Here is a 23,545-nt window from a genome sequence, read left to right as displayed (position 1 = left end):
ATACTATATGCACTTCTCTCCACTTAGTTTTTCACTTAATATATCCTAGAGATCATTCCACAGTTGTAATATAGAGCACTGCACCATAATTTATTCAACCAGGCCACTATTGAGGATTTGGGGGCTCATTTCCAGTGTTTTATTGTAAATGGTGCTGCAGTGAATATTCATGCACATTCTTTTCACATTTTTAGCATTTTATCTTTTGGATAGAGTCCTCGATGCGGGATTGCTGGGTCAAAGCATGAATGTGTCCAATTCTGTGAGATATTTAGCTACTCCTTTAGCCTCCGCAGTACAGATGAAGGAACAGACTGAGACTGCCCGAGGTTACTTCATCACTGACACAGCTGGGTTTTAAACCGGGAAGTAAACGTTCCCCACACTCTCTAGGTCATGGCTTCGAAGAGGAGTACCGAGGTGGGAGAAGGAGGTGAAGAATGTGCATTTGGACATCACGTTCTTTGGATCACGTATCCTTTCCTTCCAGGTCCCAGTACACCACTCGAGCCCTCTACCCTCTCGTCTTTTGTTCTTTCCGTCACTTTCCCCTCTTCTCCCACTACTAAAACGCGCCCCTTACCTACTCCCGGCTAATCTGGGCGGATGAAGAACGCGCAAACGCAGCGGCCCCGCAGAAATTTCGGCTGGCGCGGAGGCAGGACCGGAATGACGTCATAACCGCGCGCCGCTCCCAGGCGTCCTCGCAAGGTCGCCTCGGAAGCGGAGAGCGCGGGTAAGTGACAAGACCCTGGTCAGGGGCGCTCCGTGTCCTGCCTTGGTACCAGTGGCGACATGTCGGGGTACACGCCGGACGAGAAACTGCGGCTGCAGCAGCTCCAACAGCTGAGAAGGCGATGGCTAAAAGACCAGGAGCTGAGCTCCCGGGAGCCGGTGCTGCCTTCGCAGCGGATGTCACCTATGGAGAAATTCTGGAATACGTTTTTGCGGGAACACACCTCCTGGAAGAACGTGGTGAGTGATGGGCTTCCCTCCCTCTGATGCACACACCTCGTCGCGACCTCCGGCCTGCTGCTGGATGCCTGCTCATTGTAGCCACACCAAGGACTGAGATCCCTAGGCCCGAAAGTCCCGGTAGTTCCTTGGGGGAGAAGAGGATTCAACTGAGATTTACATTTAGCACGGACGCTGTCTTGTCCCAAGAGAGCTCTGGAGTTCAGGAGCAAGTATGGCTTTGGGAGAGTCATGCCCTTTTGCTGTCAGATATGATGAAAAGGGGGCCAATCTTTGCTTAGGTTTTACAGAATGATAGAAGGATTCACTTGAGTAAAAATTCTGTGATTTTAGTATTTAAGGACACCTGTCTGCTTTTCAAGGTTGAGGTTATAGAGAATGACATTACACCCAACTACCAGAAGACACAGGGAGCCCCTAATTGGTCGTGCAGCCCCATGTGATCACCATGAAAGATAGGGTCTTAATTGGTATGCTTAATGAGTTACATTCAAGAGCCACCTTTCTGAACTACCACTATCTTCTTTTAACACAGTTTAATTTAAAAGTGCCGTTTCTGGACTTTGCACTGAAGAAAACCACTCATTTAAGAGCTATCTTTATTTTCAGGGTTTCTGGACATTTTCTTGAGGTCATTAAATTACATCAATTTTAATGATGAACTCTGTATCTCAGAATTGTTTTCAATAAGTATGACATTGGCTAATGACACTATTAAGTAACACTTACGTACTTTCTGTCCTGCATTTTGCTGAGGGTTTGACATGTGTTACTTTAATTCTTTACTTCTGTAAGGTAGAACGACTCCTAATCCTTATTTTAATGAGACCTACAAAAACTGAGTGAGTTATCTGTGGTCACAGAGGTAGGAATTGAAGGAGTTCCCACTGAGATCCAAGTGTATCTACTTTCTTTTCTTTTCTTTTTTTTTTTTTTTTAAGATTTTATTTATTTATTTGAGAGAGAGAGAGAGACAGTGAGAGAGAACATGAGAAGGGAGAAGGTCAGAGGGAGAAGCAGACTCCCTGTGGAGCTGGGAGCCCGATGCGGGACTCGATCCCGGGACTCCAGGATCATGACCTGAGCTGAAGGCAGTCGCTTAACCAACTGAGCCACCCAGGTGCCCTAAGTGTATCTACTTTCTTACTGTGCTGCCAAGTCTTGTGCAAATTTTTCTGAGCAGGTGTTCTTAGACAATTATTTAGGGTGGTAAAATTAAACTCTGTTTCAACCCTCTTCTCACCTTTTGTATCCTTGACATTACTTGTTGATTTTAGCAGCTGCTGGTTGAAAGTTGACATCCCAGCCATCAGCCAGTGATGTAAGGAAGTAAATAAATATTTTAGTCTGTTTTTCCTTACTTTGAGTTAATTTTTCTTCCATAATCATATGTACTATAACACCCAGAATCTATTTTATCCCTGGAAAGATAGATGTGTTTCAGTCAAATTGGCTGCCACGGAAAAGTTCCATTTTTAGTTTTATTTTGCCTTTCTCTTTTAAAATAGTGTTCCTGAAAGCATCTGAAACTGAGCTTGGTACACCCCTATCCCAGTATGTAAAACATTCTTTTTCAAGCTTTGGTGTGCTCCAGGTCATCTGACTTACACCTAGAATGGTGCAAGTGACATTGATTGTGGGTATCTGAAATTGATGAATTAAGGGGTTGACTATACCTGAAAAATTCTGTAGGTTTGATTACTCTAAGTTGATTAAAATTATTCTTTCATTATTTATGTTATGTTTATCTTTAGTAAACTTATAATAAGGATGTTTTTAGAAGTCTTTACAATATCTATATATATCTATGAATACCTTACTCTAGCTTTGCTAAATGTTACTTGTCTTAAGCCTTGTTTACTCTGAAGTCTGTAGGTATCCCTTAGCAGGTCCTATGTTTAATGAAAATATTTGAATGGGTGAGGTTAGTTACAGACTGTAAGGAAGTATGTAGTATGTAGACATTTTAAAATAATCATGATATTATTATACCACTGATGCTTTTTTTCTGCCACAGACATTAAAAAATGGGATATTTTGTTTATGTATGTCTCTTTTCCCTCCAGATTTATAAGGCGTACCGACACAGTGTCTTTGCTTTTACTCATGTACTTATACCTGCCTGGATTATTCATTATTATATTAAATATCATGTGAATGTAAGTATGTTTAAAGTATGTATTTTTCAGAATTTACTTTTAATACTGTACAGAATTATTTCCTATGCTGGCATACCTTATGCTGCTTTACTTAGTGGAAATAATCTGCCACTTATAACTGGTTTTGAACTGCTTTAAATAAAGTAGTTAAGTAAAAGTTTTAATAAAACTTAAGTAAGTATGGTTTTTCAAAAAATTAATCTTTATATTAGTTGATTACAACTTGAAATGCATTTTCTCATAACAATGTTTATTTTTTATTTTTTTAAAAGATTTTATTTATTTACTTGACAGAAATCACAAGTAGGCAGACAGGCAGAGAGATAGAGGAGGAAGCAGGCTCCCCGCTGAGCAGAGAGCCTGATGCGGGGCTCGATCCCAGGACCCTGAGATCATGACCTGAGCCGAAGGCAGAGGCTTAACCCACTGAGCCACCCAGGCGCCCCAAAAACAATGTTTAAATAATCAGAATGAAGCTGACCCAATAATACTAACATAAACTTGGGGTTCTAAATAAGAAGGGAGCAAAGATATAAGATAAATTCAAATTAGACAAAGGTTGTCTTTGTCATCATCCCATTTCCCTTTCTTTCATTATGTCTGATTTTTTACCATTTTCTTTCTTTAGAATCCAGGATGTCCAAAAGCTTGAACTTTGTGATGGAAAGATCTTGCATGTGGTGATTGAGCTGAGGCAGTTGCCATATTTTAAAGCCAAGGGATAGTCTGGTATAGGTGTTGGATTCAAGGCAATATGAGAAAGGAGTGCGTTTCAGGGAATGGTATAGAAGGGAGAGCAGTGGTGGCTGCCTGGCATGGAGTGTCATGACCCAAACAGATTGAAGAGGGCATTCTGGTACCCAGTGAGGATATTAGGTCTCAGGGAGAGGGGGGAACTTGGGGTGAGGTTGGGGTTGGTGAATATACCTGTTTGGAGAGCAGCAATGGTGGTAACCTGGGGTAGGATATTGGAACCTAAGGAAGGGGAGGAGAACATCTTCAAGAAGGGTGGTTTGGGGCAGTGATGAAGGTGGCAATCTACATTACAGTAAGATATCAGGACCTGAATGAGGTGAGGTTATTTATACTGGTGTGTGATGGTAATGACAGGAGATTGGTTACATATAGGAAGATTGATCAAATAAGTACATGTATTGATGGTAACAGACCGAGAATTCTCATTGTCAGAAAAGGGAATTCCACATGGACTGGGAGAACCTTGTGGTACTGGAGTGGAATTGGAATTTGGTATGAACATATGGTTTTTAATATGTACTGATATAGAATTTGTTATAGATGTAAATGTGGATAGTCTAGGTCTGTCCACTGACAGGCCTGGGAGCAGTGCCACTGTATGGTAATTAGCATATCTAGCAGCCTGGTCTTATCCAATTCTCCACTGAAAGGATCCAGAACTCTTTTTAAAATTCTGATTGCTGACATCATTCTTGTTCTTCACTAAGCAGATTATGTTCGTTCATCAATAAATTATATATAGAGTGCCTAGTATGTCATCTTCCTTTATTGCTCTGGAAAAAATAGGCAAGATAAAATTCCTGGAGTTTGTAGAAAGTTGGAAGATGGGTATGATGTGGGTAAGAGTATGGAGGAGAAAAGTTATTCCAGCTAGGAGGAAAGATAAGGAGTCAGTAATGTGCATATCATATCTACCCAAGACTGAGGAAGTGACTAGAATAGCATGTCTCTTGGCGCAGTGGGCTAGGACCATTTAATGGAAGGTCTTGAAAGCTAGGCAGAGGAGGTTGACGCTTATCTGGTAGGCAATGGGAATCTTTCCATTTTTCAATAAGTGAGTGAGTTGATGAAAGTACTATATTTAGGAATACATTAAAAAATTCATATAATAGGGGTAATTGGAGGGAGGAAAGTACTGACATCAGGTAAATCAGCTACAGGCTGTTGTACTGTAGTAGATGTTTGTTGATGAGAATCTGGTTAGGGTGAAGATGGCAGAAATGGAAAGGAAAATTAAGCCAGAAGATATTATTTAAGGAAGTCATAGCTCAAGTTGGGGATGAAACCAAAAGTACTTATGACTCTAAAATTTCTAGCCTTGGAAGTTATAAATAGGGTTTTGCAATGGGGTAAATTTGTGTAGTAGCATGTGTTGTTAATATGTTTTGGGCATGTCCAAGTGGACATGGCCTGTCTTATGTGTTAAAAACATGAAATTAGTGGAGGCTAGTAGGAATTAGAATTGTAGTTTAGTGTTTTCACTTCATAAACCACCAGAAAATTTTCCCACAACCATTAAAAGAGGCTAACAGTTTATATGTCTAAGGGTCAGAATATAGTTTGTTTGTCTTGTTGATGGGCTTAAACAAAATTTTATATTTATATCCATCTGCAAGTCCACAGGCCATTTCATATCATCATGTCTGTTATTTTTTACTCGCTTAACATGCAAGACTCTAGAGGAGAAAAATATGTTACTACTTTCTGTCTGCAAGTTTTTTTTAACATCCAAGACTGGTTTTTACGTGCAGAAGAACTGTTCACAGTTACCTGGAATATAAATTAAAATTCATTTTGTTAGTTTCAAATTTAGAAACCTCCTTTTTTCCTAATTCTTTATATTCAGTTTTAAAATTCTTTTAAACTACTTAAACATCTAGTAAAATATGAACGATCTCCTTTGTTCTTATTGTCTTTGGGTTATTTCAGGTTGAACTCCCCTAAAACAATTCCACTTACAAACATAATCATATTCCTTTATGTTTTAAGCTGCATTTATACATTTTATATTTACATGTTAATTTTTATTTTTTAAGTATTTATAAGGCAAATTAATGAACCTAAGAAGCAAAATCTTTTTAAACTTATAGTCACAAGCCTAAATCAATTAGGCTTTGTAACCAGAATCCTAAAACTAATCTCTTAGAACCTCTCATAGCCAGATTGATTACCTTAAACATTACAAATGCTCTAAATAACAGAATATATGGATTATGCCTGTGTTTTAAGAACTTAACTAAATTTGACATTTATTTATTCTGTAGTTTTAATCTTTGTTATATCTGTATTTAACTGAATTTTTCTAGGCAGATTCAATAACTGCAGTTACTGGTTTGACAATTCAAGACTTTAATCTAGTTGCTTATCTGAGAGAGTCATACTTCCAGATGATTTTTTTGCTAAGCCACAGATGGATGTAATTAAAGGTTTTGTGTCAGTAGAGGTCCCAAGGCCTCTTCCTTACCTTGCTTTTTCTCTGGATTCGGGTAGGTCTGCATCCTCTTTTTTTTTTTTTTTTTTAAGATTTTATTTATTTATTTATTTGTCAGAGAGAGAGAGTGAGAGAGAGCGCGTGCATGCACAAGCAGGCAGAGTGGCAGGCAGAGGCAGAGAGAGAAGCAGGCTCCCTGCCGAGTAAGGAGCCTGATGCGGGACTCAGTCCCAGGACCCTGGGATCATGACCTGAACAGTGCCACTGCTTAGTGCCACTAAGGCAGTGGCTTAACCGACTGAGCCACCCAGGCATCCCGGGCTGCATCCTCATTACTATTGCAGCCAGCTTGCTTCAGCTAACACCTTTCCTGACTAATTAAATTTTATGTTCTCTCTAAGGACATTTCAGTGTCTTCTTGTCACTGGCCCCAGTACTTAAGAGACAGTTTAATGTATTTACATTGTATTCTGACTTTATCTCCTGCTTTTGGCTCCAGTTTGAGTCTTACATTATGCCAGTCATCTTTTAATAAAATTTTATTCATGTGGTATCTTGTGCAAATGTATATGCTTAATAAATACATTTATTTAACAAACATTTTTAGCACCTCTTGTGTGCAAAGCACTGTTCTAACACAGGGATATAGAAGTAAGCAAAGCAGATTGAGTCTCTGCCCTCATGAAGTGTGTATTTTAGTCTTGGAGACTGGTAATAAATAAAGAGGCATATAATGGTGTTACAGGAAATGATAATCTATGGAAGGAAAACTAAACAGGGTAAAAGACTAGTTCTCTCTGGGGAAGTGCTGTTTGAAGAGACACATAAATAAAATGATGATACAGATCAAGCAGATACCTAGAAGAGCATTTCAGGTAGAGGAATCATTACATATGAGGCATAAGCAGGCCCAACTGATTAGACTAATAGTAAAGGAACACTGTGGGTACAATACAGAGAGAGAAAGAGAGAGATCAGAGCGGTGGCCAAGGGCCGAATTGTATAGGGTTTTAGAGATCACAGCAAGGACTTTGGCCTTTGCTTTACGAGTTATGAAACTTTGAGCAGAGGAGTGGTCCAGCTGGGGTGGCTCAGTTGGTTGAGCGAGTGCCTTCAGCTCAGGACATGGTCCTGGAGTCTGGGGATGGAGTCCCGCATCCAGCTCCCTGCTCAGCGGTGGGGTGGGGTGGGGGTGGGGGGACGGTGTCTGCTCCTCACTCTGACCTTCCCCCTCTCGTGCTTGTTCTCTCTTTCTCTCAAATAAATAAAATCTTAAAAAAAAAAAAAAAAAAGTCACCTCTGCTGTTGTGGATAATAGAGTAAGAAGGCATGGGTGGATGGCGGACACTAATACAGGTAAAACAAAAATGCCAGAGGCTTGAACAAGGGTAGTAGTACTAGGTTGTGAGAAAGTCGGATTCATGATATAATCTTAAGACAGAACCAAAGGGATCTGCTGAGGAATCAAGGTTTTCGGCCTTTGTTAACTAGGAGAAAAAAGTGCCATTTGCTACAGTAGGGAACCATTTGGGGCTGAGGGGATGTTATAAGTTGGACCTGGTTAAGTTTGAGATGAGTAGTAGAGAGAGCCAAGTAAAGATCTTGAGTGAACAGTTAAATGTATGAGTTGAATTTGGTGAAAGTTTGGAGCTTAAGTTAAAAACTTGGGATATGATGTATTTTATTTTAGAAGAAACTCTCAAACCATAATTAATAGAGCATTACTTTTATTGCAGACAAAACCATATGGCATTGTTGAAAGGAAGCCCAGGATATTCCCAGTAAGTCTTAATATGTCTGATTTTTCTTTTATTAGTTTTCTCTCTCCTTTATGTCCCTAAGTGATCACTAAAGTGCTCCTTTCTTCTCATTGTCATTTTAAGTACCTGATTTGTATATTCTTTAAAAAAAAAAAGGAAATATTGTGAGGCAGCAGCTATAGTTGAAAATGGGAGGTGAGCATATTTCTTTTGAAGCCGGCTGTAAAACTTGATGACCTTTGTAGTCCTGAAGTGAATTGAAGATACCAACAGTTTTTCACTGGTTCCCCTGTTCTCATGTAGGGTTAAGGACTTAGGGCACTAGCCTGAGCAGACACTTGAGCATAAAAACAGCGACTGAATTCCTCTGTTATTAATTCCAAACTGTCATTTCTTATGGCAGTTTGACCTTAACCAGTCCATCTGTGAATTCAAAATCTGTTAATATGTACTTTAATTTTTGTGATGTGACTACGTAAGCTATTATCCTAATTTAAAATTGGGTCTTTAAAGTATTAAAAGATTACTTAGTTATCAGTTGGTATTTTTACTGGTTTTGCGAGGTTATTATTTAAGCATAGCAAAATGCAGATTATGTTCTTGTTCTATTTCTAGTCTTAGATAATGAACTACCATCAGTCTCTAAGTTCTATAATTTTAAAAAACAGAACTCTGTTGGTTCTTGCGTCAATCAAATGACATCGTCACAGTAATCCATAATTGTCTGCAACAGAAGGGAACTTAAGGGTGAACCACCAAAATTAACTAACCCTTTGGTTGAAACTTAGCTTTAAGAAACAGGGTATTTCTTCTGTATTTTGTTGTGTATAATAACTGTGTGTATGTGTCAGGGTTTGGGTAGTCCCAAAATAAGAAATTATCTTAACTGGTTTCACTAGTTGGGTAATTTATTTAATCTTCCATTGACATATTTATCACTTTTTTTTTTTTTTTTTTTTGCCATTGCTGTTCAAAGGGAAAGAAGGGTGAGGCTCTTTAGAAGACCACAGTGATTCTATGGCATTTTGCCTAGTTCTGTTTTTTTTTTTGTTTGTTGGTTTTTGTTTTGTTTTTTGCCACTGTGGTTCTGTTTCTGTGCCATTGACCCTTTAAGAAACTTCCCCTGTGTGGACCTGAAGAATGCTCATTTGTATACTTACTAGAATAGGATAGACAGTAACAAACCCCAGACCTTAGCGGCTTAACAAAACAAAGGTTTCTTAATTGACATCATAGACTGATATGCATCATGTGTTTTCCACAGTCTTATAGTTACACCATCTGGAATATGAGGCTTCTAAAGATCATGTTAAGGGAAAGAGAGGGATGGACATCTCAGAAGGATTTTAAGGTCTAAGCTTGGAACTAGCTTACATCACTTCTCTTCAGATCCTGTTGGCCAGAACTCATTGTCATTGTCCCACATATCTATATGCTTTATTATATTTCCCAGTCTACCATGCCTGGAGTCTGTGCCACAGTCCATCCTTCTAATTACCAAATAGCTCTTTGCTTTCTTCTCCCCACACATATAACATCGTTCCTTCCCTAGGGAGAAATTCCAGAGTCCCATACCTTCACTGCAACCAGCCCCAAATGTAGGACCTCCAGATATTGTACAGTTTGTACAGGTTTAGATGTGACTTCCCGTGGGATCTAAGCATCAGTGAACTAAGGCCAGTTAACTATATGCCTTGTCTCCCGCACACCACCCCCAAACACACCTGTTGCTCAGTGGTGGAATTCAGTTATTAGTTCTTGGCAATTCTTAAATCCCAGTGGTCAAATATAAAGATTCCTAACCCCCGCGTGCAGTATGTTATTTGAATGGGCACTGATTTTGTTTTCTGGAATGCCTTTGTTCCTTGTTCTTCCTGGCCCCTGGGTCCGTCATGGGATTTTTTTTTTTTTTTTTTCTTTTCCATTTTCAACCTAGACCATGTTTAAAATGGGTACTAGGAAGCATGCCCTTTTTAGGGTTGTATAGCCTTTAAAATTTGCCTCCTCCTCATATGTTGAGTGCCAGAGCTTGTTTTAAGCTCAAACATTCACAGGCTTTTGTTGCCTATATGTTTGGTTTCTTTGACCACCTAGTTTCCACAACAGTTGGTAGTTATGGAAAGAAAAATACTTGATGGGAGTCTATTTGCTTCTAGTCAGTCCCATATGCATCTGTTTTGTGTAGTTACCATGTTCTCGCATTTCTTTGTGCTCAACTGCCTCTGTAACTACATGGAAGACATTTGAAAAACTGGTTCAACATCAGTCTGATCTTTGCCATGGGACAGAGTCCCTCTGTTTTAGTTTTATTGGGCTTCTGTATCTAAGGATCTCTTCATTGTTAACTCAGTATTTAGAGAACCAGAAGCAACCTGATTTTCAATATTGCAAGGTCCTGAATTTCTTTTATTCTTTCCATTTTTATTTCTCCTTTTAAATCAGCATCTTCTGCCTGAACTTATTTTTCTTAAAGTACATTCCCAAGGCAGCTAGTAGTAGTCAAACAGATAACTGTAACTTTTTTTCAGCTACTTCTCCTAGAACCTCAATGCATTAGACACTCTGCTTCCAAGACATAGCTGCCCCATCTTTTAGCCTCCAGTGCCAGTGTCCTTGTCTCCACTGTTAAGCCAGTGCCATTGGTTCAATTTTTATTACAGCAGTATTAGTACCACTTTAGAGTACTAATTGCTCTGTTAGGGTAATGCAAACTGAGTAATAAATTACCCCCCAAATGTATAATGGCTTAAACATAATAAAAATTTATTTCTTCATCAGATAACTCCTGAACACTACCAGGGTCAGGAATGGCAAGTGTGGGGATGGGGATAATTCTGCTCTACCCAGTCATTCATGGACTGTTAGGCTTACAAAATCTGCTCTCTTAAACACAAAGCTGAAACTAAAGCTAAGTAATTTGCCTAAAATAATACAGCTTCTTAGTGAAGGTTCTAGGATTCTCCCCTCTTATTTCTGGCTCCAAAGTCCATGCCCTTTCTTTTTTTTTTTTTTTTTTTTAGTCCATGCCCTTTCTACAACACACACTGTATCTACGTTTGAAAAGATAACCTGAATCAGCTACCCAAAGTTTGTATTCTGTCTCTCACATCTGAGCCAAGTGGTAAACATGATTGCCTAACACATTTTTCAGTTGCTAGGAATACATTACCTCCTTATATTGGACTGAAGATGTCTCCCTGTAACTTCTTTTTAGGGCTTTTCCTATTTTTTGGGGCCATGCAAAATAAACATTATCTCTTTATCACTTTATGAAGACCATTTTCATGCCCTTTCTGAACATTTTGTTTGAATGAAACTTCCCCCTTATACTTCCTTCATGTAAACCTTAAGATTCTGAATATTGCTCATCTTTAGACAGCTTCTACTTTGTCTAAGTCCCTTTCAAAATGTCAATGCCAGAATTGAACTAGATTTTCCATGTGAGATCTGATCAAGTGGAACTATCATCTCTGCAGACAAAGATTTTTCTACTAATGCATCTTTGTTTTTTTAGGGTGATACAATTCTGGAGACTGGAGAAGTAATTCCACCAATGAAAGAATTTCCTGATCAACATCATTGAAGATTACTTTAAAATTTCAAAGGCATATAAAGCCAAGTTTGTTGCTGTATTAGTGTATTTACTGAATATATTTTCTGGAAAAGTAACTTTAATAAAGTTTACTCTGAGATACGTGTTGTTTGTTTCTTCACAAATATCGATCAATTTGCAACTCTTTGAATTATTTAACAGTAAGTAAAAATTGGATAAGCTTTAAAAGATGAGTGATCACCTTTTCTTGGCCATTCTCAACTTGAAAAACAGGATAGAAAAGTAGTCACATGATAGATTTTTTTTTTCTTATGCAGTACTTAATCTGATCTTATGTTAAGGTATGTAACAGAATGAAATGTTGCAATAAAGAATTATAAAAGAACAGCAATTCCACACACTGTTTTAGAGAAGACTGAGGCATTTTAAGAGGTTATTTAGGAACTCTAGGTTGAAAAGCATGTCATTCCATCTATGATTCAGTACTCACATGCAGTCAGATCTAGCTTGATTTGTTTTATATAAGAATGTGGAAGACAAACCTCTGCGAAAATTAGCAGATCAGTGGTTACTATAAAGGACTATGCAAAAAATAAATTTGGAAACTTTGCATAATGAATTTTACTTTAAATCGAGACACATGCCAGACAAACATCAGGTAAAGAACTGTGTGCACAAAATTAAATCCAGAGGAATTACAAATTTTCATTCATCCCCGAGATTTTGTCTGGGTATTCCTTGCTGAGCTGTCGTCGTGCGGCTACTGTTGATGCATAGATGACATATCCCCAGGAGAGCAATACGATGGCGAGGAGCAACTAAAAAAATGCAAGAAGGGGAATACAAGCAAAAAAATATATATATATACTGTAAACGATACTTCCCTCCCTCCCCTTGCCCCAATAGGTTGCCGTGTACGTTGCTAAGCTGGGAATTACAGTTAAAGACTCGAAAAAATGGGGTTCTGGAGGCGAGTACACCCAGCCGCCCTTACGTAAGAAGCGGAAGAGCGTGTCTTCCAGGAAGAGGCGGAGTCGAGGTGAGAGAGTGAAAGCCTTAACACAGGAATGGATTTTGGAGTTTCTGGGCGCTGAAGAAATAGGGGGCCTTCCGCCTGCGGGCCTACAGAGTGGACCCCGTGGAGCCTCGCCAGACCAGGGACCTACCGCTGAATAAATCCAGTCCAGGGTGTGGCGACTCACTGGCTTCATGGTAAGGAGGCGGCGGCTGCCCGCGGGAACGGAGGGAAACTGCAGGCCCTAGAGTAACCTCCGGGGCGGCGGCTGCCGAGCGGCGGCGGCCATCTTTCAGCCGGGCACAAGGGCCCGCCCCTCGCCTCCGGGCGCGTTTCCCATCCGCGGGGCCGGCCTCTTCCGCCCGGAGCTGGGGTGGGCTCACGTGACGTGGGGGCTTAGTTCGTGGTGGAGGGAGGGGATGAAATAAAGGAGAAAACACGTTAAAAATGGCCTTTTTTGGGACTCCTGGGTGGCTCAGTTGGTTAAGCGACTGCCTTCGGCTCAGGTCATGATCCCAGCGTTCTGGGATCGAGTCCCACATGGGGCTCCTTGCTCAGCAGGGAGCCTGCTTCTCCCTCTGCCTCTGCCTGCCACTCTGTCTGCCTGTGCTCACTCTCTCTGACAAGTAAATAAAAAAAATCTTTAAAAAAAAAAAATGGCCTTTTTTGCTACTTACATGGGCGTGCATTGTCATCCGGTTTTCTTTCATTTGGAGTGCAGTATTCATGAAAGATAATGTACCGTCGTGTGCATTTAAAAATTTATTTGAAAAAAATCTTCATTTTAGATATTACACGGGCTTCTGACACTGGAGGGATTAACGTTTCCTCCCGCACTTGTTTCCACATAATAGAGAGGTTCGTATATTCATCATCAAAAATCTTTGAGAACGCAATGGCTTGTGGATGTAAATGGTACTTCTAAGACGAAATAACGTAGCACGAATTACTTGGCATAATGTACCTGCCAATCAGCAAGTGTGTTTTGAGCGTTTGTGATGTGCTTAGAACGGTAGCGCGTATCAGATAGTAAGCCAGAGAAGGCATTTTGTACGCGGGCGGTTTATACCTAGTTAAGCTCGAGAATGTTTGGGACGCTCACATCTGAGGCCTGTGGGTAGAATGGGGCAGTGGGCCACTTTAGGCTCAGACTTTGGCTCTGTACATCTCAGATATCACCTAAAGAAGTTTTTAATCCAGATTGAGGGGAATGGGGAAGGGGAAAAGTATTCTTTGAGAGAAAAATGTCGTCTGTCTTGGGAAGATTTTAAGGCCCTGTTCTCTTAGGTAATCCCTGTTTATCCCTAGACTGGAGTAGATTTCTTTATGAAGACTGCATAGGACACTGGTTGGGCTCTGGCTTTGGATTCCATCCGAATGCCCGTGTTATGCTCCAGATGTGCAACTGGAGGCGGTCACTTCACCTTCTGTAATTCAGTTTCTTTATACACTAGAGATAATTTTAGTAGCTTCTCGCGGAGTTCGGTGAGGTTTAAATGAGACCAAGCTAGTTACCGTGTTTTCCGGTTAAGTTAGGAGCGAACATTAAGTATTGCGCCTGTACCCCCCAGAAACTAATGGTAACAAGAATGATGGTGATGGTAGTGATTTGTGCCCGGGAAGGTCCTGTCGTTCTTGTTCCAGGAACGGAAGGGACAGGTGGGGGAAGGGCCCGTGCTTGGCCGAGCGCTCTAAGCCCCGCCCTCTGAGCCGGCGCCCTTCTACTGCGCATGCGCTACGCACGTGGGTGTTGTGTTTTGACGCGCGGGGGGCTGCGGAGTGGGTCTCGCTTTCTGCTGCCGTACCCCAAGCTGCCTTTGGTGATGAGCTCCTTACGTCACAGGGTTCGCAGCAGCCGCCGGGGTCTCCGCTGTCTCGCGAGGAGGGTGAAGCGCCCCCGCCTGCTCCCGCTCCTGAGGGCCGGCGGAGAAGTCGCCGGGTACGCCTTCGCGGATCCTGCCGTCACCGACCCAGCTTTCTGGGCCGCCGGGAGCTTGGCACGGGCGCCCCAGCCGGGACTGCGTCGGTATCCTCCCAGGTGAGTGAGATCCCGAACAATGGGGCGCGGGGGTCGGAAGGGCTGGGCGAGCTGTAGCTCCCGGCCTGGAACGGGGCCCAAAGACCTGGGAGCTGCGGTCTGGGCCTGAGGGGCCGTCCGGGCCTCGGCGGGTCGGGGCGATGCGGGGCTGGGCTCCCAGCGGGCGGGCTGGCGGTCCGGTGGCGCACCTGTGGATTTGTGCGGGTGGGCGGGGTAGAGTTGCGTTTCCTAGAACCTTTCCCGTGGGGCGCGAGCGTAGCGGTGTACTGGAAAGAGCTTGGTCTCTTTGGGGTGGGGGGAACCCCAGAAAACAAAACGTTCGCGTCTCATTCGTGGCATCGCCTCTCTCAGAGGTGTGCCAGAGGTTAGTTGAGGTGCCCTAATCTAACTGCCTGCCGGTAAAATGGGAGTAACAGTGTTTTAGTTGGTTGTGATTATGTAATGCACGGGGGCCTTATCTGCGATCTTGGCCGATGGCCATTCTCAACCCAAGAAAGCCACTATCACCGTGACTCTTGGAGTTGTCTGCTGTGTTACACATTGTGGGCTGGGCTCGCTTGCCTGTGGTTTCTCCATCCATCCAGTTACTGCGGCTTTCCTCGTGGGCTGCTGATTCCTAGACTGGCAGGGGGCAGTGCTGAGATGGAGCAAACAATGTTTTAAGGGCAGGAGTGAGCAGAATTTTTGGTAGGTAATTTTCAGTATTATTTAAGATAAATTAAGAGTTACCCAAGATTTAAGTTAATGGTGAAGGTTGGGTTTTGTTTTGCTTTTAGTCAATGAAATTCAAAGCTGTAGTTAGTCAAAAACAATCAGGCTTAGCTGGAATGAGTGGCTTTAGCGCAGCATGGTTCCCAAGCAGTTCTTTTTATGGTTGAAATTGGAATCAACATTTATAGGATCTCGTTAATAGATCCTGTAAGATCCGTATGATCCTTTGGAACTGGTGATTAAATTGCAGTTGAGGGAGGTACAGTAATTTCAGAAAGGTTGTAAGAGTTAGAAGCCAGATATTTTTAATACTTGGGGCTTATTCTAGTTCATCTGCTTGTAAACCCTTTTTAGCCCCTTGGATATTTTATATACAGTAATTATATTAAGAAAAGATGATTTGTTATAGGCTATCATCTTTCTGGGTCTTTATAATCAGTTGCAAGTGATGAAAAGGACTAATGTTAACTTTATTTTCACATAACACAGGGAAACACTATTAAATTTTTACTGCGTGGTAATCACTATGCTAAGGGTTTACATAGAATATATGCCTTCACACAACCACCTTTTCACGTGGGTACTAGTACTTAACCCACTTTAGAATTGAGAAAATTTAAGGTTTTGAGAAATTAAATAATTTCCTCCAGATCACATCATTAAGTGGTTTTGATTTTCAACCCTGGCTCTGCATTAGAATTAATGTCATTCCCCTGTATATAATCAGCACAATCTTTAAATGTCCAGTCTGTAATGTCCAGCCTCTTGATTCTTTACCCCCTCTCATCCATTTCCCTAGGTAAGTATGGTTCTTAATTACCTAGAATTCCCCCAAAATGTGACAGGAAGGATTTTTACCTCTGTTACCGCCAGTAGATGTGAAAATTTGGGGAAGGTTTGACTTAATTATTGTATCCTAAAGATGGTAAACTTTATTTAGAATTTGGGAGATGGTTAAGGATATGGGATCAGAAGAATTGATGTCATCTTTATATGTCTATGGGGAAATTAACTTGAAGTCCCAATTCCTATAGTGTTAGGATAGAGAAACCTTTATTGCAGGCTTCTAGAACCTGAGCACTAAATCCACCATCAGGTCCACCTTTACTACCCAAACCCAGAATTTATAAACCTACAGATTTTAATCCGACTCTTAGCCATTCCTATTTTATGCCTTGATTTGTATTTTTAAAACGGGTTTGTTGAGATATAATTTATATTCCATCCATAAAATTCACCTGTTTAAAGTACATAATCCAGCGGGTTTTAGTATATTTAAAGAGTTGTGCAACTGTAATTGAACATTTTTATCATTCCAGAAATAAACTTTGTAATCCCTCTCCGTCCTCCAGCAACCACCAGTCTATTTCCATCCATAGATTTGCCTGTTCTGGACATTTCATATGAATGGCATCATACAACATGTCTTTTGTGACTTTTTTTTTTTTTTTTTTTTTAATTTAACAGAGATCACAAGTAGGCAGAGAGAGAGGAGGAAGCAGGCTCCCTGCTGAGCATAAAGTCTGATGTGGGGCTTGATCTCAGGACCTGGGATTATGACCTGAGCCGAAGTTAGAGGCTTTAACCCACTGAGCCACCCAGGCGCCCCTAATTTTTTTTTTCATTTAGCCTAATGAAAAGTTTCATCCTTATTGTAACATGTATCAGTGTTTCATCCTTTTTATTTCCCATTTACATTCCATTGTATCCACATTTTATTTATCTTTCCATCAGTTGATAGGATTGTTTCTGCTTTTGAACTGTTAGGACAAATGCAGCTATGAACATTCCCAGGCAAGTTTTTGTGTGGACATATGTTTTAATTTCTTTTGGAAATTAAATTAAGGTTTTGAGTCCTTGAGTCATATGGTAATTCTGCTTCATTTGTATCTCAGCAAATATTTGAAGAAATTTTTTTTTTAAAGTAATGTCTGTACCCAGTGTGGGGCTTGAACTCATGACCCTGAAATCAAGAGTCACGTGCTCCACTGACTGAGCCCGCCTGATGCTCCATTAGCAGATGTTTTAATTTTAGCATTAGTGATGCTTTTGAAGGAGTAAATCTCTTTCTTTGATTATGTATGTCCATTGTCATTGTTTGATGTTTCTGATGAATGGTGTTCTTTATAGCTACAGATAATTGCTGTGAGAAATACAATACAAATCTAGTTTATTCTTTTTATTTGTTATGGACATTACTCATCATTCTTTAGCTTTATGCTGTGCTGCCAAAGTGGTTGACAGACTTATAAAACTAGGAAAGGGAAGACTAATATTCCTTTTTTTTTTTTTTCTTTTTTTAAGATTTTGTTTATTTGAGAGAGTAAGAGAGAGTACATGCATGAGCAGGGGCAGAGGGAGAGGGACTCTGAGGTGAGGCTAAATCCCAAGAGCCTGGGATTATGACCTGAGCCGAAGATAGATGCTTAACTGATTTAGCCACTCACGTGCCCATAAGATTGCATTTTTTTTTTTTAAATTCTGCTTGTGAGATTTTATTTGAACTTCAAGATTACTACCTACTAATTTCCTTTAATAAAATGCATTCAGTTTTTATGTGAACTGCAAGTGTTCAGTAAGCACTAAAATTCTAATTTCCAAGATACAAATTAAGATACAATTATTAACTTATATTCACTAGTTTTTTTAAAAAAGTATTACATAGAGGTGCAAACTGAAATCTAGATCTCATCAGATGGCTGCAGTTTATAGAGTTAGTTTTAGGGGAAACCTGGTCTTCAGTCCAGGTTCTCTGATAACCTATTCAGTTCCTTCTCCACTCTTCATTCCTTCCCCTAATATTCTGTGATCCTAAGAATTTTTATTTTTAGGCTTTTTTTTTTTTCCTTCAGAGGAAGAGTAAAAGTGTTAGAAGTAGGGGCAAATGCTGAGAAATTTATGTAATATTAAGGTTTAAGTATATTAACAATTAGTATTATATATAGTTCAGTATATTAGCAAGAAGTTTATCATTATATGCTGTTCAAGAATAGTAGTGATTTCCGTATTTCTAGTCTAGAAAATGGAAAACTAGAAGTACTTGGATCCCTGAAGAAGCATTAGTTCAGCATTAATTGATTTCTGATTAAGTTATATCTCTGGGAAAGTTAAGAGGCCCTAGATGAGCTCTTAAGTTTAATATGAAAACCATGATGAAATAGTTACATTTCACAGTCATGAATTTTTGTTGTGGATTTTGTTTTTGTTAGAGTTCGGTATGGCCATAGTTTAGAAAGTTAAAAATCTGTTGTTTGACTAACCTGGTAGCAGTTGATCACTGATGAAACTACCTGTGATAGAGGAGATGGGAAAAGATTAATAGCCCAGAAAACATAAAGAAAGAAGCAAATATTTAATATATACTCAATGATTAGTATAGAATGCAGCTAAAGAGTGATTTTACAAGGTATGAAGGCCAAAAATGTGATGCACACCAAATTTCAGCTCTGGCAAATTCATTTTGAAAGTTATGGGTCAACATAAACTGATAAATTTAAAGCAGACAAAACTAATTGTTAACATTTTAGTGATCCCTGTGGGAAAAAATGAGGTAAGGGCACTGGAAGCATGATTTCAAGAAACTTTGTGGCTGACTTTGGATTAAAAGGCTAAGCTAAGCAAGGCTTTTTAGGGATGCTGTAAGGAATCAGGAACGGAATGTGGTAGTGTAACAGTAGTATAGTAATAACAGCAACTAACATGTACACAGTAGTTGCTGGAAGTCAGGAACTATCTTTTAATGCTTTTACAGTTATTATTTCATTTAATCTTCACTAAAAGGTATTTTTTGTGTGTGTGCAAGAATCTTCCACTAAAAACTACAGAATTGGTTTAAAAAGGTGAACTTTTTGGTATGCAGATTATCTCGCTACAGTTATTTTTAAAGGTGCATATATAATGCTTTCCACAAATAAGTAGTGATAGTGTATATTGTTCAGGGCATATGTATGAAAGATCTAAAACCATACATAGAAATAACACCCACTGAGGACTGTGGGGTTCTGGGTTTTTGTTTTCTAGAGAGGAATAGGAGAAGGGAAGATAAGGGGCATTTTAAAAAGTGGGGAATAGCCATGAGAAAATGTTAAGTTGTTAAATCTGAGTGGTGGATACTTGGGTAGTTGGTGGATTTTCTGTCCTCAGTTATTTTCAGTTAATATTTCAGTTAAATATTTCTCAATTTAATTCTCTTTTAAAAGAACAGAATGATATAAAATAGTTGAGAGCTTACTGTATACCAGGCCCCTTTTTTTATCTTCATAAATCCTGTGATGCAGGTTCTATTATTGCTGATCTCCGTAGTCACACTGCTGGTGTAGAACCAGGATTCAAAGCCAGGAAGTATCTGACTTTAGGGTTTGTATTATAAGTACTATATTACTATGCTACCCTGCTCCTTCATATTACAAGGATAATGAGCTACTCAACTGTTTCACCAAAGTATATTTCACAGTCATTATTTGCATTTTTTTTTTTTTTTTTTCAGATTTAGTCTTGTCTTTTTTTTTATCCGGTTACTGATGTATTTTTTTCCCTTTTACAGATAATGGCATCAGCTGCTAAGGAATTTAAAATGGACAACTTTTCACCTAAAGCTGGTACTAGCAAATTGCAACAGACAGTACCAGCTGATGCATCTCCTGATTCTAAGTGTCCTATATGTTTGGATAGGTTTGATAATGTGTCTTACTTAGATCGCTGTTTACATAAGTTCTGTTTTCGCTGTGTACAGGAGTGGTCAAAAAACAAAGCTGAGTGTCCACTGTGTAAACAGCCCTTTGATTCTATTTTCCATTCTGTGAGGGCAGAAGATGACTTCAAGGAGTATGTCCTAAGGCCTTCATATAATGGTTCTTTTGCAACCCCTGATGTTCCAAGATTTCGCTATCGTACAACTATGACAAGGGATCGAAGTGCTTCTGTTTATTCACCTAATAATACCATGAATAGAAGAACAACAACTCCACCAGATAGTGGAGTACTATTTGAAGGTTTAGGCATTTCAACAAGACCTAGAAATGGTGAAGTTCCTCAACTTATGAGACAGATTGCAATTAGGAGGCCAACTGCAGATGAAAGATCTTTGCGGAAAATTCAGGAACAGGATATTATTAATTTTAGACGAACTCTCTACCGTGCTGGTGCCCGTGTTAGAAATATTGAAGATGGTGGCCGCTGCAGGGATATTTCAGCTGAATTTTTCCGTAGAAATCCAGCTTGCCTTCACAGATTAGTTCCCTGGTTAAAACGTGAACTTACAGTTCTTTTTGGAGCTCATGGATCTTTAGTGAATATTGTCCAGCACATCATCATGAGTAATGTCACTCGCTATGACTTGGAAAGTCGGGAATTTGTGTCTGACTTAAGACCCTTTCTGCTTAATCGGACTGAGCATTTTATACATGAATTTATCAGTTTTGCACGATCTCCTTTTAACATGGCAGCTTTTGACCAGCATGCTAATTATGATTGCCCTGCTCCTTCATATGAAGAAGGTAGCCATTCTGATTCTTCAGTCATAACAATATCTCCTGATGAAGCTGAGACTCAAGAGCTGGATATCAATGTGACCACTGTTAGTCAGGCACCGTGGGATGATGAAACTCCAGGACCATCTTACTCAAGCTCAGAGCAGGTGCATGCTGCCATGTCTTCCCTTTTAAATACTTCTGATAGTTCAGATGAAGAACTTGTAACAGGAAGAGCCACATCTCAGATACAAGGAGTACAAACTAATGAAGACCTAAATAATGACAGTGATTCTTCTTCAGATAATTGTGTCATTGTTGGGTTTGTTAAACCACTAGCTGAGAGGACCCCAGAACTTGTCGAACTATCCTCTGATTCTGAGGAGTTAGGGTCTTATGAAAAAATGGAGACTGTGAAGACACAAGAACAGTCTTACAGTTCTGGTGATAGTGATGTTAGTAGATGTTCATCTCCACACTCTGTCCTTGGAAAGGATGAGCAAATAAATAAAGGTCATTGTGGTTCTGGTAAAAGAATCAAGTCAAAGAAGGAAGAGAAACACTCTACATCCTTGTCATCTCCCAGAGACCTGAGCTCATCTGTCAGAGGAGACAGAGTATATTCCCCATATAACCGTAGACACAGGAGGAGGGGAAGATCAAGAAGTTCAGATTCACGTTCCCAGAGCAGAAGTGGGCATGACCAGAAAAATCGTAGAAAGCATCATGGGAAGAAAAGGATGAAAAGCAAAAGATCTAGAAGCAGGGAGAGTAGCAGACCTAGAGGTAGAAGAGACAAAAAGAGATCAAGAACTAGAGATAGCAGTTGGTCAAGAAGAAGCCAAACTCTTTCTCTCAGTAGTGAGAGCACAAGCAGATCAAGATCTCGTAGCAGTGATCATGGTAAAAGAAGATCACGGAGCAGAAATAGAGATCGTTATTATTTAAGAAATAATTATGGAAGCAGATACAAGTGGGAGTATACTTACTATAGTAGAAACAAGGACAGGGATGGCTATGAATCATCTTACAGGAGGAGGACTCTGTCCAGAGCTCATTATTCCAGACAATCCTCAAGTCCAGAATTTAGAATTCAGTCCTTTTCTGAAAGAACAAATGCTAGGAAAAAAAATAATCACAGTGAAAGGAAGTATTACTACTATGAACGGCACAGATCAAGGAGCCTATCCAGTAATAGATCAAAGACTGCATCTACAGGGCCTGACTGGGTAAGAAATGAAAAGCCTGGAGGGAAACGAAAATACAAGACACGGCATTTGGAGGGTACTAACGAAGTGGCTCAACCTTCTCGTGAATTTGCTTCTAAAGTAAAGGAAAGTCATTACCAAAAATCTTCATCAAAATTTGATGGCAGCCACAAAAATGAGAGTGACAGCTTTTCAGACAGCCGGTCATCAGACAGAGAGACAAAACATAAGAGGAAAAAAAGGAGGACCCGGAGCCTAAGTGTAGAGATAGTTTATGAAGGGAAAGCTACTGATTCAACTAGACATCATAAAAAGAAAAAGAAGAAGCACAAGAAGAAGCATAAGAAACATCACGGGGACAATCCTTCACGTTCGCCAGTTGTAATTACCATTGACAGTGATAGTGATAAGGATTCTGAAGTAAAGGAGGATACAGAATGTGACAATAGTGGTCCTCAGGACTGTCTACAAAATGAGTTTTTGCCTCCTCCCTTGGAACCATTTGAAGCTAAAGATGTAGTTACAATAGAAGATGAATTTGGCATCCTAGACAAGGAGTGTAATATTACCACACTTAATAACAACTTGAATAATGCCAACAAAACTGTGGATAATATTCCACACCAGCCAGCTTCAGTTGAACAAACTCTTGATGTAAGAGAAGAGAGTACTTTTGCCTCTGATTTGGAGAGTCAGCCCAGTAACGTGTCTATTCAAACTGAGCCATCAAGGCAGTTGCCATCTCCACGGACATCATTAATGTCAGTGTCACTTGGTAGAGACCGTGATATGTCTTAAAACTCCCAAAGCATCTCATTGAGAATTCTGATGGTATTAAAAAAAAAAAAAAAAAAAAAAAAAAAAAAAAGGAACAGTGTCATCTACTGCAGTCTATTTAAAGATGTCTTTTGGTGAAAACTCTTTTCCCCCTTAAAAATATTTTAAGTGATTTTTTTTGTGTGTGTATGTTAAAAATTTGTAAAAATCATTATTTGTCGAAAAGTATGTATGTCCCACCCTCAGAGATATGCACTTTTAAGTGAGGAAAATGATATTGCTAGCAGTTTATTTAAAACTTGGGGTCCTTTTTAAATAAAAAAATATAAATTTTAGAAGTTATTTCATAAAGCCATATGGTATTGACCTATTTTTAAAGTAGTCAATGAGTATTTTTGAATTTTTTTTTTTTTTTGAGAGTTATTCTGGAAATGTGTTATAAGCTAGGAGAATCCCTTTGGACAGTCTTTATTTTTCTTCTTAAAAATTTGTATGATTCAAAACCATTTCTTCGGGTTAAATTGAGGCATTTTAATCTGCACAGTTTATCTTGACCTCTGCCAAAAGCAAAATTTAAATATTTCCTTTATATACTTGTTCATCTGGACTGCCAGTGAAAGAAATGTGTATTCAACAAAATAAATAAAATAATAACACTTTAAAACATGAATCCAGAAATTTTCCTATGCAGTAT

At 39.6% G+C, this 23,545-nt stretch overlaps 2 protein-coding genes and 1 long non-coding RNA gene across 6 annotated transcripts; 2 read left to right on the top strand and 1 right to left on the bottom strand.

Annotated features, from left to right (window-relative positions):
- Positions 1-660: 660 nt before the first annotated feature.
- On the top strand, positions 661-11,775 carry LOC111146284 (NADH:ubiquinone oxidoreductase subunit B6). 4 transcript variants are annotated; one of them, XM_022501766.1, is made up of 4 exons: positions 661-975; positions 3,042-3,134; positions 8,058-8,102; positions 11,596-11,775. In XM_022501766.1, exons 1-4 carry the CDS (start codon positions 796-798, stop codon positions 11,662-11,664), a joined length of 387 nt encoding a protein of 128 aa, XP_022357474.1. In that variant the 5' UTR covers positions 661-795; the 3' UTR covers positions 11,665-11,775. The 4 variants fall into 4 exon arrangements, with proteins under 4 accessions (XP_022357474.1, XP_022357476.1, XP_022357478.1 ...); XM_022501768.1 differs by having other exon boundaries at positions 702-972; XM_022501770.1 differs by lacking the exon at positions 3,042-3,134 and having other exon boundaries at positions 702-975.
- Positions 11,776-12,227: 452 nt separating this feature from the next.
- On the bottom strand, positions 12,228-12,951 carry LOC111146293. The gene is made up of 2 exons (XR_002640527.1): positions 12,801-12,951; positions 12,228-12,452 (listed from the first exon to the last, which is right to left on the bottom strand). It is a non-coding gene; the product is annotated as an uncharacterized LOC111146293 (long non-coding RNA).
- LOC111146292 (TOP1 binding arginine/serine rich protein) lies at positions 12,686-22,942 on the top strand. The gene is made up of 3 exons (XM_022501782.1): positions 12,686-12,846; positions 14,493-14,687; positions 19,942-22,942. The coding sequence occupies exons 1-3, from the start codon at positions 12,844-12,846 to the stop codon at positions 22,870-22,872; spliced, it is 3,129 nt and encodes a 1,042-aa protein (XP_022357490.1). The 5' UTR covers positions 12,686-12,843; the 3' UTR covers positions 22,873-22,942.
- Positions 22,943-23,545: the final 603 nt, after the last annotated feature.

This window comes from Enhydra lutris, unplaced genomic scaffold (genome assembly GCF_002288905.1).
Source record: "Enhydra lutris kenyoni isolate GAN:26980312 unplaced genomic scaffold, ASM228890v2 scaffoldscaffold13, whole genome shotgun sequence".
NCBI lineage: Eukaryota > Metazoa > Chordata > Mammalia > Carnivora > Mustelidae > Enhydra > Enhydra lutris.
The sequence above is the reverse complement of the archived record's forward strand: the minus strand, read 5'-3'. Positions and strand labels throughout refer to the sequence as shown.

Excerpts from the sequence above, each read along its gene's own strand:
- LOC111146284 (XM_022501766.1), top strand. The coding sequence starts at position 796 with ATGTCGGGGTACACGCCGGACGAGAAACTGCGGCTGCAGCAGCTCCAA. Across the intron at positions 3,135-8,057 it reads ATATTAAATATCATGTGAAT|ACAAAACCATATGGCATTGT; the intron begins GTAAGTATGTTT and ends CTTTTATTGCAG. Across the intron at positions 8,103-11,595 it reads GGAAGCCCAGGATATTCCCA|GGTGATACAATTCTGGAGAC; the intron begins GTAAGTCTTAAT and ends TTGTTTTTTTAG.
- LOC111146292 (XM_022501782.1), top strand. Across the intron at positions 14,688-19,941 it reads CTGCGTCGGTATCCTCCCAG|ATAATGGCATCAGCTGCTAA; the intron begins GTGAGTGAGATC and ends TCCCTTTTACAG.